A 17,831-nucleotide genomic window follows, 5' to 3' on the forward strand; every position below is an offset into this window, starting at 1 on the left:
GCTGACATAGGAACCATACAGACAGCGAAGACAGGAACTTTTTTTTATACTATGTAGTGACTTATTAGATTTAATGTATCTTATAAGGATCATAAAAAAAACAGACATTAACATCAATCGTATAAATTTAATTGAAAATGTAAAAAAATATAAGCATTAAAATAATAATTTTCATATCATTATATTGCTAATTAACATCCTTCTCTGTACCTGATTATAGTAAGTACAAATATAATAATAAAAATAAGCTATTGACTAACGTTGTCCGTAACATGACTAAAATATAACTAAGATAAATAACAAGATACCACATATCTTTGGGAATATTTTGTATATTGTAAGTACCTGCTACAATTTTCAAGTTCGACACTTTTTCTTGTATTCTTCTTCAGTTTCACTTAGCAAGTATTGATAAAATCCTTATAGGATCTATATTTCTACACCATATGCGAGAAGTTTAAATAATGTGTCCCTTACAGGCTTAAACTATTTAGGCTCTTTGATCAAATCAAATGTAAAAAGTCTTTCAAAAACTTTTAATTGATCTGGTAACATATTGTCTTTTTTTAAATCGTTTAAAATTAAAACAACTTTTGGTAACAACTGATAAATATTTTTATAGACATTTATTAAATCTTTTGTAACGGAATAATTGGGTATTATCTGTTCAGTCTCCATAACAATTTCAGAATTATTCATTTTTTCTAAAGTTGCATTAACTTTTTGAACATTATATGACTCTAGGTAAGCATTGAGACTTATATACAAGGCACTTATAATAATGTCTTGGTTAATTTGACCTTTATCAGGATAGTCAAATTTAGGGTAACTTATATTGTTGTTAGATATGACACTTATATTTTTACAAATTTTAGATAAATGACTCATAATATTTTTTGGGGAGCCTTCCATTATATTCAACCTTTTTAGTAAACTTTCAGATTCACTTTTAGGAAAATCTTTCCATTTTGACGTTTCTAAAAACGTTATTAATACATATATTATATTACTTTCAACATAGTTGAGACTTTTATTACAATACAAAAGACCTACTGCGCGCTTCATATAGGGTGGATGTATTTTTGCCAGAATCTTGATAAAAGACTCGTGTGGAAGTTCTGAAAAAAAAAAGAAGTTTTAATTCAAAGTAAATTCTTTTAACCTCGAAAATAGCGCATTTCATTATTAGCTTTATGGTATCCATTGTTTTTAATGGGTAGTAATAGTCACATATTGTATGTATGTATAGTCCAGTTGTATGGAGTGGAAGAGTTTGACAAGATCGAAATGGAATGAAGTATCAAACAGGTTAAATTATAGTTTCAGCAAGTATTTAGCAAGCAACGTAATTACTGTATAAGAAAAATATGTATCTGATTTTTAAAATATATTGAAAAGTGTTAATATACTTAGCTATGTAAATAAATTCAATCACAATTTTTCGCAACATTAAGAGGCAATATAAATATTTAGAGAGTTGTTATTGTATGTCATACTGGCAAATTAATATAAAAATATAAATTTATAGATTTTAAGTAGCCTAGATAGGACAATTCATTGGTTAAAGAATGCTCTGTTAAATCAGATTGTAGGCTGATTTAAAATCTAAGAAAAAGTTAAAATCTCTTTATAATTTTGACTTTCAGCAGTTATTTATTAATTTTGTAGCTTTTAGTAAATTTTTTGAGTTGATATATTTTTAAATTTTGAAAAAAACAAGAACAGGTCTTATGTTTATAAAGCTTGTATGTGCTATTTTTTTCTTATTGTTAATTATCACATTTGAATAATTCATGGCAACATTATTTTTTTTTACAATTTACTAAAAATTTCAATAATATTGTAAAATGTATCTCACCAATCACTTCTAAGTATAATTGCCAAAGAAACTCAACCATACATTAAATTAAAATAAAATATATAATGAAAAATAGTAATTATACCTGATATTACAGTGTACAATTCTGATGCAAAGTAATTTCCGTATAATCCGAGAGTTGAGAAGTCTTTATTGCTATTAAAGTCATTGTAAAAATGAGCTTCAATTGCCATATTTAACCAAATCTAAAAAAATTAGATTATAAACATAATACATTGCACATCTATAATATAATCAATTTATTGTAATTAAAAATAAATTTAATTTGAAACAAAGAATTATAAAGTACAAAAAAAGTTAATTTTTTTTTAAATTAAGTATAAGAGAAACAATTTTTAAAAATAAAAAAAGACCCCAAAGTAAATTCTTTAAACACAGATATTTGAATTTACATAAGAGCCCAATCAAGTCTGTATTTCATTATTTGTAATAAAAAAATAAGTAAATAAACCAATAGTGCTATATGTATATTAAGTATTAACACTTACACTCATTATTTTAATATGTTCTGCAGGATAGTTAAGATGCACAAAATAGGCAAATATTTTAATTATTTGCTTTGATACTTTTGAATCTTTTTTACATAGAGAAGTGGGCAGAAACAACTTATGCATCAGAATATTTTGTCTTGATTGTCTGAAAATGTAAAGAAATAAATTAAATATAATGCAACAATAATAAAATTATGTGGAGTTACATTAAATAGCTCCTACTCTAAAAAATAATAAATTTATTTTGAATGCCAAGTTTGTATGGGATTTATGGTGAATTGGCTCATACTTTTTTTTATGATAAACCTGAGGTATTCCTAATATTGTCCTATTGATTTACAAACCAAAAACACCAAAGTGTAACAAAATTATAATTTTTTATAGCAATAAAAAATATCTCAGAATTTATGTAATTAGTAACCCACCCCAGCTTCAATGCAATTCTTAGTCCAGTTAATAGAATATCTTTACTACCATCTAGATGTATTAGCATTATCATAAATATAAGCTTTTCCTAATACTACAAACTATTATTGTTATATCTCTCGTGCATGTGATAAAATTGACTTTAAAACTTGAATATATAATATATGTAATACAAAATGTTACTCTTAGAGAGTACATCATTCTATGATTAAAAAACCACAATTAAAATATTACGTACCTCGATTTTATGATAAAAAGATTAAATTGTATCAATTCTATCGTACTACGAAGAACTGCCATCAATCTATCTATTCTTTCGGTTCTTTCTAATAGTTCATATATCTCCAGTTGTTCTTTTTCATAATGCAATCCCTGGAGACTTTCTTTTAAATTATCCGGAATGATATTATCTTTGTTAACTAGAGGGCCATCTTTGCTTTCTGAACTTATTTCATACTCTAATCTATTTAAACAATATTGTATAATTCCTTTATCACAGCCAAAGTCATTCCTTGTAGAGTGTTTCTTGTTATTTTTAATAGACGCTGAGGTCATTGGATCCATTAGAAAACTATTGTAAAGGGACAATATATCATCATGCGAGGCACAAGGAGGATGCATTCGAAAATGCAATGCTAGCACTTGTTCACATTTGCTTATGAGGTGAGTAATGGAGTACTTTGAAGAAACGTCTTCATGCGCATTCTGGAAGTATGAGACAATTTTTATGTTATTAACAAGATCTCTTTAAAATAAGTCTGTATTAGAATACAAATAGAAATATTTACCAGCATGATTTCTACAATATCTCTAAGAACATTTGCAGTTAGATATTGTTTTGGTGTTATGCATAGATAACTTATTTCCAGAGCCTCATACCACATATTCCCAGACATTTCCATTTGAATTGAATTGATGACTCTGGGTGTAATTTGTTGTATCTGCAATTTCTATTATAATATTCTTTTTAGCACAATAAACAATATGTACTATGTTATTATTGATAAAATATTATTATTTAATTTCTTTTTAATGTTATTCGTGTTTGTCTCATCTGCATACTTACTTTTTTTGAATAATGTTTGCAATCCAAATCTGTTGAACAATTCGGCAAAAACAACATTTGCAAGCGTTCCGTATAATTTAGATAGGCTTTTGTCGATTCAAGCTTACACGCTCTTACGAAGTTATTTTTATGTTTACTGGCTATATCTTCTTTTCTCTTTTTAACGGGAGAACAACCAGGAACTTTATTCTTATCCTCTTTGGAAGCCATGTTTACGATAACTATAAGCTTTATTTCCAAAACCACTCAAGTAATACAAAAAAAATTCATATTGAACTACTTATTAGTGTTTTTGTATACACAGAATTTTAATAAACATACAAAACAAAGTATAGCAATAACTACTCAGGGTAAAATAGATACAGTAACTTTCTTATTAAAAGTGCTTAGTAAATAGTACAGTTTATTTAAATAAAATAACTTTGGATAAAACAAATGTGTTTTTAATAATTCCAATTCGGAAATTGCAAGATAAAAAATGACATCATGTTTAACGTCAAACCGTTAAAGATTATCCTTATTCCCTGACCAAGACCATAGAGTACATAAATAGTGAAAACGTACGTTTTGTCTTGTAGTGCAACGGATAGATATATCAACTGGAATAATCAAAAAAATTCAAAAATTCTACACTTATGTGTAACAAATACTCATAAATGCCTATTATATAACTACATGAATGATACTTGTTATCGATTGTAGGAATACACGCGGAATGTGTCGGTCCAGTTTGAAGTTAACTAGAACTGGGTGTGATTTTGATATTGCATTTTGCTTGTATGTGAGTGACATAGTCAGATTACTAAACTCCTAGATATAAAAAAAGAATAAAAAAAACTTATAAAAATAAAAGGAAATTTGATTTATTTACTTTAGTCCAGTAATTTAATCCAGTAGATTGCTGCAATGTAGTAACACTTAATTCATATTTGACCAATTAAATCATTTTTCAATTAAGTATCTAGCACTGTATATGAATAAAAGTTATCGCCAACCAGCGCCTGGATATTTAGTTAAAAACAACAGTGTGATAATATTAAGCCATTGTATAAATCGCACAACCACTCTGTGGGACCAGCTTTTGCAAAGGGTTTTTAGGAACCAATACGATTTGAGCACCTTCAGGGAAAAAGTCTTATCATTTTATAAAGGCCGATAACGCATCTGCTACTTTTCTGTTATTGTTGGTGTCCATGGGCGGTGGAACTTTCCATAAAAAAAAAGAAAAAAGGCCAGCTGTATTTTTATGTTCTGGTTTGAAGGATGACTGAGCCAGTATTATTACAGTGTATAATAACATACACAAGATATCGATGCTAGGCGTTGGTATAAAATTGGGCCTCCCTCCACTTTTCTTGCAGTTTGTATTCATTGTTAATTTATTAAATATTACTTTCATATATTTGTAGTGAGAAACGATAATGATTAATAATAAATTTATAATTTTATTTGAAATTTGTTACTCGTGTAGAAATAAAATCCAATTAAAAAAATATATCTACAAATGGACTTTCTTAATACATATTTCCTACTGTGCTGAGCCTGGGTGGGTGTTATATACAGGGTTATTGGTAATTCGACGTATTCTCGTTAGGAGGTGATAGAGGTGACTATTTGCAATAATTTTAACCCCCATATGTGTGGTGTAAACTATAACCATTATTGAGTTATCACTTATCACGTTTTTTAGCTTTTTTCAAAATTTGTCAAAAGCGCAACTTCAAAAATTTATTTTAAAAAAAGTATCAATTAAAATCATGTTTTTCTTCCGTTTTATAAAATCTATTAAACACTGGATATTTTTCAATATTTTAATAATCATTATTTGTTCAAATTTAAAAATGCGAGGCTAAAAACGAAATTATTTCAATATTTTTTTGATTTTTCAAAACTGCCTTAAGCACAAAAACATTCATAATCGAACTTGGTGTGCAGATTATTTCAAAAACATGCCCATTTTCTAGGCTTTCCGAAATAAAATGACCAGAAAAGACGTTGGTGGAAATTCGTATTCGAACATGAACGAATTCATACTAAAGGTCGTTCTTTAAAATTCTCACAAAATTAACTAAAAATAACATTTTGTAATATTGGCTTAATAAAGTACTAAGAGAATTCGAGTAACTCTATAGTGGACCACAGCACACACAGCATGTTTGACAGGGTAAAATGCGGGATTCTATCCTAATCATTATCCTCACAAAGAGGTCCCTGAAAGGAGAGTTATTTTTTGTATATACTTCGTGCAGCGATTAATGTCTCAGAGCATTGATGACATTCAACATCAGTTAACCCACATACCAGTTTGCAATTGATACATACATAATTATATAAAATCGTAAGAAAAAAAAATGGCAATATAGCTAATAGAGAAAAATTAATACAGAAGTTTTTCTTCATAAAAATAATGTACTAAAGTGTAACTTGTTAAATCAACCTTAAAATTTAAGAACTTAGGTTTCACAAGGTTCACGTGTAATATGTATGTACATATTTATAGATCGTTCATTACGAAGGATTATTACATACTCTGTCCTTTAAAAAATTATAATGTAAACATTAAACATAAAAATAAAATCTGTAAGTAAATCTGTATTAAATTTCATGTGGTCGAAGGAATGACGAAAATAAGCCTATTCAAAATGCTTCTATACGCAATAAGGTGTTTATTGTAATCAAACGGCCTACCTTCAGCTAAATATTGAAAAATATTGATTCATAGTTTGCCGCAACCGACAAAATAAGTTCGTGATTACCCTTACTTTCTTAAATAACGCTCTGGGTATAAAACCACAATATCGGTTGAGAAGGCACCAGTCCCGCAGGCAACGGTGCAGACAATCCTAACAGCGGTAATTCACAAACAAAATGTCATTCATATTTAAGGTAATACATGAAATATTCATTATTGGAATCTATATAACTCAGTAGATATAATATTTATTTTAGTAATGTTTGAATTAATTGAATGCATCTATTTTAAATATAATAGGCAAAAAAATATTAATTTTAAATTTTCATTGCCATTTTTTGAGAAATACCTCGAGCCAAATGACCATGAATATCAGTGTTTTCTCTTGGTGTTAATGTCAGCATCAATGAACTCTATACATAATCTCTTATTTGCTAAACAGAATAAAAATAAATTGCAATTTTTTTTTAATTTGAATCATTTTTTTTTTCAGACGTTCACGTTGGTATTAGTATCAACAGTTGCTTCTTCGAGTCATGCTCCAGGGGGTTTCTCATATAATCGTTTTAGCGGTCCAGTCAGTGGAAAGATAACCGAGGTTCAAGTCGCCCCAGCACACGGTGTTCCTGCCCAACAACATGCGGATTACGGATATGACCACAAAGCTGGAAAAATTAATCCCGAAACGGCTAAATATGACCGTTTGAAAACAGTTGACTATAAAGTAAGTATCTTTTCATACATTAATATTTAGAATCATATAAAAAAATAAACATTATGTGCATGTGTTTTAATTGATTATTATGTAACAGGCTAAACCCGATTATCACTTCGCTTACGGAGTTCAAGATCCTCACAGTGGAAATCAACAAGACCACAAGGAATATCGCGACGGAGATGTCGTACATGGCGAATACTCTCTGGTTGAGCCTGATGGTTCTATTCGTCTCGTACGATATACTGCCGACCCTAAGAATGGTTTCCAGGTATATTTGAATTACAGAGATACATAAATTAAGGAGAATATACCGTGTATACATAAATTTATTATATATATAAATTTATTAAGCTGCTTCTGGTTAATGTGTCTATTTCATTATAAAAAGACTATATGAATATGAAATACTTTAAACTTTTAGTTATGACCTTCATGTTTTCTCGTGATTGAAAAAATCTTTTTGGTTATGTTTATGTATATTCATGTTTCTTTGTAGGCCGTTGTACATAAGAAGCCCGGTGGTCAACCGAACGCACCAGCTCATTATACTCAACAGCATCAAAACGAAGACGACTCAGGAGAATATTAGTCATTTAAACTGTATAATAATTACAATTCGTTAGAGTAGCACTAGATTTTGTTTTAATATTTATTTTGCTGTAAATGTTGGCTAAATAAAAACAATATTATATAAATATACTGAATTTATTTTTATTTAATTTCATAAAGCATGTACGTCATTTATTAAATATCTTCTTAAAAGTGTCCACGGAGAAAGGAAAAACAATCGTGTGTGTTTTCTCGCCGGCAATAGTGTTCAGTGACTGCAAATATCTGAGCTGAAATTACAATGAAAATGAAGAAAACGCAGGAAACTTCCAATTATTCTAATTTACAAGTCAAGATTTTCAAACGAAACGGAAGGATTCTGGTTATTATTTAAATACGAAACTATAATACACGCCTATTAAATTTCCTATTTTAATTATCAACAATTATTATTTTAAATTATAATTATAATTTAGTTTTTATGATAACTAACATTACGAACAACTTTTAGTTATATTTAATCGTCGTGCATTAGCAAGACATGATATAAAAACTGATTTTAGTAAAATAAAATAATACATTGTTTCTAAAAATAATTTCGTTATATTTGTCATTATTACATGCCATTATTGGGCAAAGGTCTTATGCCCACTTGAGAAAAGGTCCTGTAAGTTATTCCACCAAGATGCTCCAATACGTTGATTGGTAGAGTTGGTTCATTATTTTTTGGTTTCCTAAGTGCAGACTTTTCTAATATTGAAAATAATGATCACATTTTTACCACTATCATTTGGTGTATTCAACCTTGTTTTTACTAATATCAAATTTAATGTATACAATTATGTATAAATGTACTAACATTATGCTTGTTTATATCATCATCAATCATCATGATCAAATCAGTTGATCAGCATTATTAACGAATACATATTATCCACATATTTTCTTAAGAATCGAGCAAAGCCGCAGGTGAAAATTAGTCTGATTAAATTTAATGTGTCTGAGTGTAGTTCTTTGGGAAACTAAACATTCTCAAACCTTTATAATGGACCATACGTGAAGAGTAATAAAACGTAACCTTTTCATGTTTGATCGAATCTATCGTTGTTTTTTTATTTATCAATATATTCCCTGCCTCTCTTCTAAGACAATACATCAATAACCGTCGTTGTTTGTAATAATAGTTTACTTTTTTGTTACACAAACCTGCATGCATATCGGATTGTCCATTAGAATACCCGTAGCTAGTTCAAGGTTCTTCGTCGATTCGATTTCGGCCTTTGCAACAATTATTTTAGCATTTGCCAATCTCGTCGATTCAGCTTCTACCGCCATCGCTTTTTGCAATTGAATGGGCAGACGAATGTCTTTACTGAATTATTAAACTTTCTTTGAAAAGCATTAGTTACTTGCTACATTATGATTTTTTTAAGGTAGGTGGACGTTGAATATGCGACCTGGTGTTAAGGGATGTTGCCGTAAGAAATATCAACCATTATTTAAATAGCTGATGTGCCGCCATTCTTAACAACTAAGATTTTATATCCCTTAGGCCTGTATTTGCTTGTTAAGTGATACCTACTACCCAGGCGAATTTGCACAAAATATAATAATTATGGATTGTGCAAGTAAGACCTGTTCTTTATGAAATACGAAAATGTGAAACATACATTTTAGAACTATATAAACTATATATAAAAATTTAAAACAAACATATATTATTTTTAGGGCCACGAATATTCTATTTTAAGTGTGTTATGTAAGTATGCTTGTTTTATTAAATTTTTATTCTAAGGCTACGTTTGTTATTTTAGTTATGAAGGGAAAGGCAATTTACTTAAGTATTTAAGCAATTACTACTGGTACTTATGAATTATAATGTGTCTAAACTGTAAGTTATTATACAAAGTACATTTCAACTCTGACGACCTGGATTCCCCAGTCTCTGATCATATTTTTCATGAGTTCAAACACTTGGTGACTCACGGCTGGTCTGTTTGCCAACACTTCAGATAACTTTCTTGTTCCAAGTGCATTACGAAGTGTAGTTGCAGCTAGGTAGTGGGTTGACAGTCTAAATTTGAATTACCTTTTTAGAATTATTTAGGCCAAATGTGCAAAAGAGTATTTCATCAACTGTATGAAAAAGAGTCTGACGAGATAATGACATTCAAAAGTAACAAAATATTTTGTTCATTAAATTAACAATATAACGTGCCAGTTTCAACATAAAATAATAGTAATATACTTATTTAACCTGATCTAAAACAAAACTAACGTATTTTTCCAGTTTAAATGCTCCGATCACATGTTTTCGTCATGTTACACTATCGGTTTATAATATAACTGATGGTGTCTATAATTTTATATTGTATAATAAAACAAAATAATGAATCTGTTAATATACCATTTTTGTAAAATAAAACCTTCTTGGTATATTATACCCAGCGTAATTTCTTTGCTGTATTTGTGTTAATTAGGCGATATACATGTTCAACGTTTTTAGGTTACGTCACGATTTTTTCCTTTACTTTTGAGAGTGCGATATATTAGTACATACTTTAAACACGGCTTAACACTTAAAACACTAAGTAATGCATTAAAACTTTAAAAAAGGTTGCATTCCCAGTGTAATTCTACATGGAAGTCTATATAACCAAAACATTGTAAAAACTGATTTACTTGTAATCGGTTACACTTAAAACAGCTAGAACGGGATCTATTATTTTGTAAAATACAACGGCGTCCACGGATACAGTTAGGGAATCCTTAGTAAGGGCCTGGAAGTAAAAAAGAAATTTAATTACAGAATAAAATTTCAGAAAAATTAATATAAGAAGAAACAAATCACTTCTTGCGGTGGAACAGCATAAACAAATGTTCGCAAATCTATGAATTTGACAGTATCAACACAAGGTAAATAGAAGATAAGGCCTGGACCATATGAGCGATTTTTATGTACTTTGCCATTGCGCAAAATTATTGCTCTTTCAAATTGACGGACAACCTGGAAAACGATTTAATTTGTTAGTAACGTTTTATTAACTTCAATAAAGTTTACTCAATTATAAATTAGTAATAAACCAACCACAAAAATACAGAAGAGAGATAGAGGGAAAAACAGTATTACCAAAATAATTGATATTAGAATCATAACTTTTTCAATGAGCTTGTCATCTTCTGAAAACACGTAATTATTTGTAAAATAAATGCAATGAATATTATATAAAATTACTTAAATTTTAAATGTGAAATTAATTTATAGTATGATGTCCGTTCTGTAAAAATAAAAATATTGCTTAGATTTTTGTTTTACATAAAATATACGTTGTATATATCTTACACGTTTGATGAATATTATATACCTAATATCATCCTATTATTAAATAAAGTCCTTTGTGTGTCGTGTGTGTCGCAAAGACGGAAAGAATTATGATTTAAAGTTCAGTTATAAACTAATGACCTTGGGCTTCTTGCATTCGTGGGATCCGTTTTGGTACACCATCGTTTGAAACTATATGATCGTCGAAGTTAGGAGAGACGCTGTGTGATGGGGACGGCGATTGATTAAAATGATCGGTTTTTCTAGCTTTGTCTTTCTTTTTCATGTCTTTTTTCAATTTTATATTTTGAGTTGAACTATATTATGTACTTTTATGTAATACAATAATATTTGTTCACTTAGAGCTGATGTTCTTAGATACAATTAAATTGACAACGACAGCAAACTGTCTTAGAATATGACGTCATATTTATAATTTATTAAAACTACTATTAAAGAGGATTTAAGTTACCGATCTTTTATGTTCGTGCCAAAAATCCAACAAATATTTTTTAATATTTTATTTACTTTTGATGATCAGGAATGTCGATAGGAAAAGGAAAAAGTATTGTCGTTTTCTGCTGTGAGGCGATATAGTTGAGCGATTGCAAATATCTTAACTGAAAAGTATCAATACTATTAGATCGTAAACATAATTTACATAAACTTAACACCTATGAAGCCCATTACATAATCAAAAAAAATAAGGAATAAGGAACATGAAATAAGGAATAGCACACCAACCAAAACACAATAGGCGATAGGCTACAATATTCAACCAATCACAGTGGTGTGATATATCTGATGAATTGTCTTTATTTTATCGCCAGCCAGTAGATGTTACGTATAAATCTAAAACTTACTCTAATTTTAAGTCAAATTTATTTAAATATATTTTTGTACACTTCATTGTATTTTATTTTTGGACTTAACCAAAGAATCATTTAGAAATAAAATATGTTAAACACGATTTTATACATCTCATGCATTGTCATATATCCGTGATACAAAATATAAAAGCTTATTCCCACTATAAATATATAAAGTTGTGATGGTGTCTCATTTCATCTAATTAGTAGAAATCAACCTAGATGACAAAATAGGGTTATTATCTACCACAAGCTACATGTAATAAAATTTCCATACAAGTATAGTTTGAGGCTTTTGCATAATAATCTTCGAGGCATCTCTAAGGTTTTCTGCTGCTTTTATTTCACCTTCAGCTTCTATGATTTTTGCTTTAGCGATACGCGTGCCCTCGGCTTCCGCAGCCAATGCTTTTTGCAATTCGTATGGTAAGATTACATCTTTTCTGTATCGACGATTCGGTACATATAAACATACAAATTATATGGATATTTAAAATAGAATATTTTTCATTCCTACACTTTTTTAGAGATTATTTGGGAAATACTATGTAAATGTAATACATAAGTAATTTCGAATTTAAATATGATAAGATATGATCATATAAGTGATATTGTATAAGTGGTTCTAATACTTTTAAATTAATTAATTGTCGGGATGAAACTAATAAGGCGAAAAGGATCAGTATCTTTTTTCCTTCTATTTATCAATCGATTATCTCTTCTTTTTGTTGGAGAGCTATTGATGCGCTTCATCAATAATTTCTTTTTAAATATCATGGATGACTTGCATTTTTGATAATGTTTTCATCAAACGTATACTTTGTTGTTTGTTATCTAATTAAGGTGAAATTTGGTTCAAAAATAATTAGGATGGCGGGGGAAGGAAACAGGCGACTTTTTTAAAAAAATTAGGAAGTGACATGGGTAAAGTTGCTTTTTATAAATCTAGCCGTTTGGCCAGATTTGTATAAATATCAAATTTCGACATTAGTTAAACATTAGTTAATACTAATATTTAATTTTGATTACAGTATGAAATCAAGGTTAAGTAAAACTATTAAGGCTGTGAAATTATTACATTTCTACTCGTTCCACTTCGACGCCCCACTCTACTGTTCCATTATCTATTTCTTTACGAACCGCTTGACTGATTGATTCACGGTTTGTCAACAGATCTGTCAACGTATATTGACCCAAAATATTTCTTAAAATTGTCACGGCCAATAATTCAGTTGCATGTCTGTAATTATAATTGGATATTAAACTGCATTAAAAAACCACAATGATCTGTAATATTTACTGTTTACTAATCCTATGAAATAGTAACTTAATCAAATCCGAGCAAGCACTACTAAGGTGCCTGTTGGGTGTGTTATTTATAATTCAATAATTACTTTACTAGGCTTGGCGTCGATAGAATAACGTTTACTTTTTCTGCGATATAGCCACGTGGCTAATGGGCCAACGACTGGTGCATGACAACCAGTCTATGCCTACACAGATGGATAACGCAAGTAATAGTAATCATTTTTCATATCACCAATGCGCCACCATTGGGAACTAAGATTTTTGGTTTGGAATATAATGATACTCCATATTGTTATATTTGACGGTACAATATACGATAAATAGTTTTTACCAACCCAGATGGGCTTGGACTCTGTATACCTACTCTGCCTACAATCAAGTAGCATATTTCTTTATGCATAAATATAATATCAGTCAGCATGATTTTTCCCAAAATAATCGTCCCAAATCAACATTATCGTCAAACATCAGTCGATTTACCCAAAAAGTATGGGCGAAAACGGTATAAAAATCCGTCCAGCAGTTTTGACCTTATCACGTTCAGAGGCGGAGGAGGATCTCTGTTTGAAGGCATATCGTGCTCGGTGAAAGAAAAAAACAAATGAAAACCAAGCAATCAAGATTGAAATTCTTTAAATTTGTATTTAATAATATAGCCCATACAAATATATCTAACAACTAGTTTAGAGCAGAATGCTTTTAATTTTTATTTTATCTTTTTTACGGTCGTCATTTGATAATAAACCTGTGGCGGGACAGTTATAGATAAATAGTTTAATTTTTAATATCGTAATTTCTTATAGCAAATAAATTAATGTTACATTTACTTGTGAGACTGCACGTTTAACAAGCAGTTCAACGGTTTCAAAACGTGAAAATAAACAACAGCATCTACTGTTACGGTTACCAAATCTTTTGTAAGAATCTGAAATTTTAAATATTTTATTATAGCACGTACGATAATGTCGAGATGACTCAATAGTAAGAAACACGCATGGGTTTTATTTGCGGCCGGTGCTTGGGGTAAGGAGAATGGATTAATGCTGGAATTAATTATGCCACACGTGTTATCTTCCAAGTCAAACTTTTTTTAGCTTCGTGACCGTTAAAAATCTTCTCTTCAAGAAGAAAACATACTTTCGTCCAAAAATGGGATAAGGACTGGCTTGTTTTATATTGGTTATATGGTGTTCTATATTCAAATTAAAAAAAAAAAACTTTTTAAAGTTGAGTGTGCCAGTGTCATTACAGGCACAAGAGATATAGCTTAATAGTATCCAAGGTTCGTGCCACTAGAATATAAGAAATGGTGATTTTTTTTAACAGTACCGATGTCTAATTGTGATGATCACTTATCGACAGACCGTTTGCCAGTTCGCCTACCTATTATACATTTAAGAGATACTAAAATGAATACGTTATGCTATAAATACCTCTTGGGGCAGCACATTAAATGATTGAGTTCGAAGATCAATTATTACAACTGCATCAGTACACGGAATTATCCAAATGATGCCGGGTCCGGCGGGAGAGACACTTCTTACTCGTCCGAAGCGCAATATTACTGCTCTTTTATACTGTTTCACAACCTATTAGAAATTTCATCCCAATGTATACAATTCAAGTTTAGTAACAATTTATGTCGCAGTTGCAATGATTACGATTTAATATATGTAAATAGTTACAAATTGGTAAAATTATCTGTCCTTATTGTCTTTGATTTTGTATGAGAAGAGTCTACGCTGTAGAACTTTGTTATAATTAATAAATACCTAGTTAAGCAAGACTTATAAATTTAATTGATGTAATAATACAAGGTACATCTATACATATAATAATATTGGAGTGTCTGTTTGTAATATTAAAGGTGACCTTTTTTACTAAATGTCAAAATAACATTTTTTTACAATTTTTGTCTGTTTGTTCCGGCTAATTTCAGAAACGGCTGGACCGATTTAGACGGGACTTTAACATTAACTGGCAGATAACTAATATAATAAGGAGTAACTTAGACTACAATAACATTTTTTTTATTCAAATGCGTGTATAAAATTACGTACAAATAACATATACATACAAACTTTTAATTTCATTTTGTGTATTCATTTGAGACGTAATAATGTATTAATTGTTCAAAAGCCATTTTGTTGTATTGCAGTACGGTTTTCAATATTTTGTTTAATATTTAACCTTCCTATACCCACGTATTGGTCTGTAAGATCGATGTACTCTATACCAATACAAGTACAGCCATAAAAGTCAAGTATTATTCTAATTATAATTAAAATAAGCAAACAAAATGGATAAGAAACGGAGTGCGATTCTCGTCCATCGAAGGTTAGAAGAGGATGACTCATGATCATGATATGGAGAGGGAAACGACAGTACCATTTATTTGACTTTGAGTAACAAAAAATACGGAAGATTATTCTAAGAGAGAGAATGAGTTTCCGGAACCTTGCAATGCAAAGAAGGCCAGAACAAATGAAATAACATATTATATCGTGTTGTTCCAGGTTAAGGATTAAAAAGGAAATTACTACTACTATTCTTGGCTTTTAAATTCAATTGTGTTAATTATCTCAACCGTACCGATTAATCTCATTCGTCTTCTCCATGCTACGTGACATTGGCGAAGTAATCTGTGCCCTGTCGGCACAACTAAAAGCTCTTAAACTAAGAATTGAATTGAATATATTATATTAACCAGCAAATGCAATGGTTACTAGTTCATTTTTACTTTCTTGTAAATTTTAAACTTATACAGGCTGTAATGCAAGACTCAATGAAAGTAAACCTATTATATTAATTATTTTTAAATTCTGTTTGTTTGTCTGTTGTACTTTCACGGTTAACACACAATCAACGCTTTCGCTGAATTGAAACGAATGAAATTTGGTACTAAGCAATCTTAAACTATAAAAGAAGACATAGACTATTTTTTATGCATAACACCTGAAGACCGACATAAAATAGAAATTAAACAAAAAAACTTAATTTGTATTTATAATAATTCATCTCGTGCTCGGTGGTGAAGGAAAACATCGTGAGGAAACCTGCATGTGTCTAATTTCATCGAAATTCTGCCACGTGTGCATTCCACCAATCCGCATTGGAATATGTTCCAAACTCTCTACTTAATGAAAGAGGAGGCCTTATCCCAGCAGTGGGAAATTTACAGACTTTTACTTTTACTAGTTTACTAGGGAGGTATTATAATCATTATTGCTATTGGTTGAATTATAAGCAAAAAATAAAGTTTGTGATATCTTACCCGAAAGCAAAGTAGTAAAGAGAATGGGAACAGAATTATTATTAATATTGTGATAAAACGTATTATTTTCTCTTTCAAAGATTCCTGTTTGATTTCTGTAAAAAAAAAAAAAAAAATTGAAAAAGAATCAGACTGATAGTAGCTTACCGGCTATGGCGCATAACTGTTTTCGTCTCCGAAATGATTGATGATGATGATGTCTGATTTAGACATGTGGTTATATGTAAACATATACAACAACATGTGCCAACATATACGGACTTAAGATGCTCAGATTCCAGTATAATGATACTAATTGATGCGTTATGATATATTTTACTTATATAATCGTTGTAGCCCCTAAAATTACGTTGAAATTGGGCTTCTTATTTACGAAACATTATTATATATAGAATAAAACAAATCTCACAGCTGTTGATATTTAAACTAATATTATAAATGTCTGTTTATCTGTCGTTCTTTCTCTCTCCAAGGATGGACATAGGCTACTTTTTTGCCTGACACATGATACCCCTAAAACGCAAGCGAAGCCACGGGCGACTGCTAGTTGAAAATAATTTTATTTACCGTTGTAGGATTCCGTTGTTTCAATTTTCAATCCATCTTCCATTATGATATATGTCTTAAAAAATAATATACATGAAGAATATAGGTTTTAATTTTATATAATTTATTTGTGATTTGACAAATAATAAGCTATTGTTAATATTACAATTACAAAATGATTAAAAACTGATTCAAGAAATTAATGACATTAGACATATGCTTTGATAGAAGATAAGGAATTATGTCAAAGCTGAAATATAGATGATAAAGTGAGGCAGAGAAAAAGCTAACGTTGTGGCCAGCTATTACATGCTTTTGGGAATCATCTTCCATATAACTAACTTACGTATTGCTTATTTTTTTGTATATTCATCAAGCTTCGTTCATGATTTGAATTTGTATATATTTTTTTACTTACATGACAAATAACAGTACATAATTATCTATTACTTTTGATCGGACTAATTGCATTTTTGTTATGAATTCAATTGTAATTATTATTTTTAAAATATTTTATATCAAATTTAAAATGTATTTCTAAATTATTTTATTCGTTTATATCATGTACATTTTCCTCCATAACGTTATCATTGTTACCGGAAGTTTGAATCGATTGTTAAATATAATTCAGTTGTAATACAAATGAATACTTCATACTGATAAAGTATTGTGAAACTATTTATGTGTTGGT

The 17,831-nt window shown here is 29.6% G+C and overlaps 5 protein-coding genes across 7 annotated transcripts; 1 reads left to right on the plus strand and 4 right to left on the minus strand.

Moving 5' to 3' along the window:
* Positions 1-107: 107 nt before the first annotated feature.
* LOC124530228 lies at positions 108-4,496 on the minus strand. Of its 3 annotated transcripts, none has more exons than XM_047104279.1 (6): positions 3,863-4,496; positions 3,585-3,746; positions 3,035-3,501; positions 2,368-2,515; positions 1,944-2,064; positions 108-1,118 (listed from the first exon to the last, which is right to left on the minus strand). In XM_047104279.1, exons 1-6 carry the CDS (start codon positions 4,070-4,072, stop codon positions 487-489), a joined length of 1,740 nt encoding a protein of 579 aa, XP_046960235.1. In that variant the 5' UTR covers positions 4,073-4,496; the 3' UTR covers positions 108-486. The 3 variants fall into 3 exon arrangements, with proteins under 3 accessions (XP_046960235.1, XP_046960236.1, XP_046960237.1); XM_047104280.1 differs by having other exon boundaries at positions 3,859-4,099; XM_047104281.1 differs by lacking the exon at positions 1,944-2,064 and having other exon boundaries at positions 915-1,118; positions 3,863-4,486.
* A 2,091-nt stretch (positions 4,497-6,587) lies between these two features.
* Positions 6,588-7,971, plus strand: LOC124530515 (cuticle protein 19-like). The gene is made up of 4 exons (XM_047104698.1): positions 6,588-6,748; positions 7,048-7,278; positions 7,367-7,540; positions 7,769-7,971. Exons 1-4 carry the CDS (start codon positions 6,731-6,733, stop codon positions 7,859-7,861), a joined length of 516 nt encoding a protein of 171 aa, XP_046960654.1. The 5' UTR covers positions 6,588-6,730; the 3' UTR covers positions 7,862-7,971.
* Positions 7,972-9,523: 1,552 nt separating this feature from the next.
* Positions 9,524-11,753, minus strand: LOC124530336 (stomatin-like). The gene is made up of 5 exons (XM_047104473.1): positions 11,616-11,753; positions 10,910-11,001; positions 10,673-10,828; positions 10,504-10,601; positions 9,524-9,895 (listed from the first exon to the last, which is right to left on the minus strand). The coding sequence occupies exons 2-5, from the start codon at positions 10,973-10,975 to the stop codon at positions 9,721-9,723; spliced, it is 495 nt and encodes a 164-aa protein (XP_046960429.1). The 5' UTR covers positions 10,976-11,001; positions 11,616-11,753; the 3' UTR covers positions 9,524-9,720.
* LOC124530433 (stomatin-2-like) lies at positions 11,541-13,894 on the minus strand. Its single transcript, XM_047104599.1, has 4 exons — positions 13,851-13,894; positions 13,091-13,276; positions 12,290-12,455; positions 11,541-11,763 (listed from the first exon to the last, which is right to left on the minus strand). Exons 1-4 carry the CDS (start codon positions 13,892-13,894, stop codon positions 11,668-11,670), a joined length of 492 nt encoding a protein of 163 aa, XP_046960555.1. The 3' UTR covers positions 11,541-11,667.
* On the minus strand, positions 13,383-17,696 carry LOC124530339 (band 7 protein AGAP004871-like). Its single transcript, XM_047104475.1, has 4 exons — positions 17,162-17,696; positions 16,595-16,689; positions 14,754-14,909; positions 13,383-14,245 (listed from the first exon to the last, which is right to left on the minus strand). The coding sequence occupies exons 1-4, from the start codon at positions 17,202-17,204 to the stop codon at positions 14,144-14,146; spliced, it is 396 nt and encodes a 131-aa protein (XP_046960431.1). The 5' UTR covers positions 17,205-17,696; the 3' UTR covers positions 13,383-14,143.
* Positions 17,697-17,831: the final 135 nt, after the last annotated feature.

Source organism: Vanessa cardui, chromosome 6 (genome assembly GCF_905220365.1).
Source record: "Vanessa cardui chromosome 6, ilVanCard2.1, whole genome shotgun sequence".
In the NCBI taxonomy this organism is placed as follows: domain Eukaryota; kingdom Metazoa; phylum Arthropoda; class Insecta; order Lepidoptera; family Nymphalidae; genus Vanessa; species Vanessa cardui.

What these genes read in the sequence shown, in the direction of transcription:
- LOC124530228 (XM_047104279.1), bottom strand. Translation starts at nt 4,072, where the DNA reads ATGGCTTCCAAAGAGGATAAGAATAAAGTTCCTGGTTGTTCTCCCGTT. An exon ending in CTTTTTATCATAAAATCGAG is followed by an intron (nt 2,516 to 3,034) that starts GTACGTAATATT and finishes TTACATTTTCAG; the next exon opens with ACAATCAAGACAAAATATTC. An exon ending in ATTGTACACTGTAATATCAG is followed by an intron (nt 1,119 to 1,943) that starts GTATAATTACTA and finishes TTTTTTTTTCAG; the next exon opens with AACTTCCACACGAGTCTTTT.
- LOC124530515 (XM_047104698.1), top strand. An exon ending in TGAAAACAGTTGACTATAAA is followed by an intron (nt 7,279 to 7,366) that starts GTAAGTATCTTT and finishes ATTATGTAACAG; the next exon opens with GCTAAACCCGATTATCACTT. An exon ending in ACCCTAAGAATGGTTTCCAG is followed by an intron (nt 7,541 to 7,768) that starts GTATATTTGAAT and finishes GTTTCTTTGTAG; the next exon opens with GCCGTTGTACATAAGAAGCC.
- LOC124530336 (XM_047104473.1), bottom strand. Translation starts at nt 10,975, where the DNA reads ATGATTCTAATATCAATTATTTTGGTAATACTGTTTTTCCCTCTATCT. An exon ending in CTCTCTTCTGTATTTTTGTG is followed by an intron (nt 10,829 to 10,909) that starts GTTGGTTTATTA and finishes ATCGTTTTCCAG; the next exon opens with GTTGTCCGTCAATTTGAAAG. An exon ending in TTAAGTGTAACCGATTACAA is followed by an intron (nt 9,896 to 10,503) that starts GTAAATCAGTTT and finishes ATTCAAATTTAG; the next exon opens with ACTGTCAACCCACTACCTAG.
- LOC124530433 (XM_047104599.1), bottom strand. Translation starts at nt 13,894, where the DNA reads ATGCCTTCAAACAGAGATCCTCCTCCGCCTCTGAACGTGATAAG. An exon ending in CCGCCTCTGAACGTGATAAG is followed by an intron (nt 13,277 to 13,850) that starts GTCAAAACTGCT and finishes TTTTTAATGCAG; the next exon opens with TTTAATATCCAATTATAATT. An exon ending in AAAAGCCTCAAACTATACTT is followed by an intron (nt 11,764 to 12,289) that starts GTATGGAAATTT and finishes GATACTTTTCAG; the next exon opens with TTAAGATATTTGCAATCGCT.
- LOC124530339 (XM_047104475.1), bottom strand. Translation starts at nt 17,204, where the DNA reads ATGGAAGATGGATTGAAAATTGAAACAACGGAATCCTACAACG. An exon ending in CTTTACTACTTTGCTTTCGG is followed by an intron (nt 14,910 to 16,594) that starts GTAAGATATCAC and finishes AATTTCTAATAG; the next exon opens with GTTGTGAAACAGTATAAAAG. An exon ending in TTAATGTGCTGCCCCAAGAG is followed by an intron (nt 14,246 to 14,753) that starts GTATTTATAGCA and finishes TTAAAATTTCAG; the next exon opens with ATTCTTACAAAAGATTTGGT.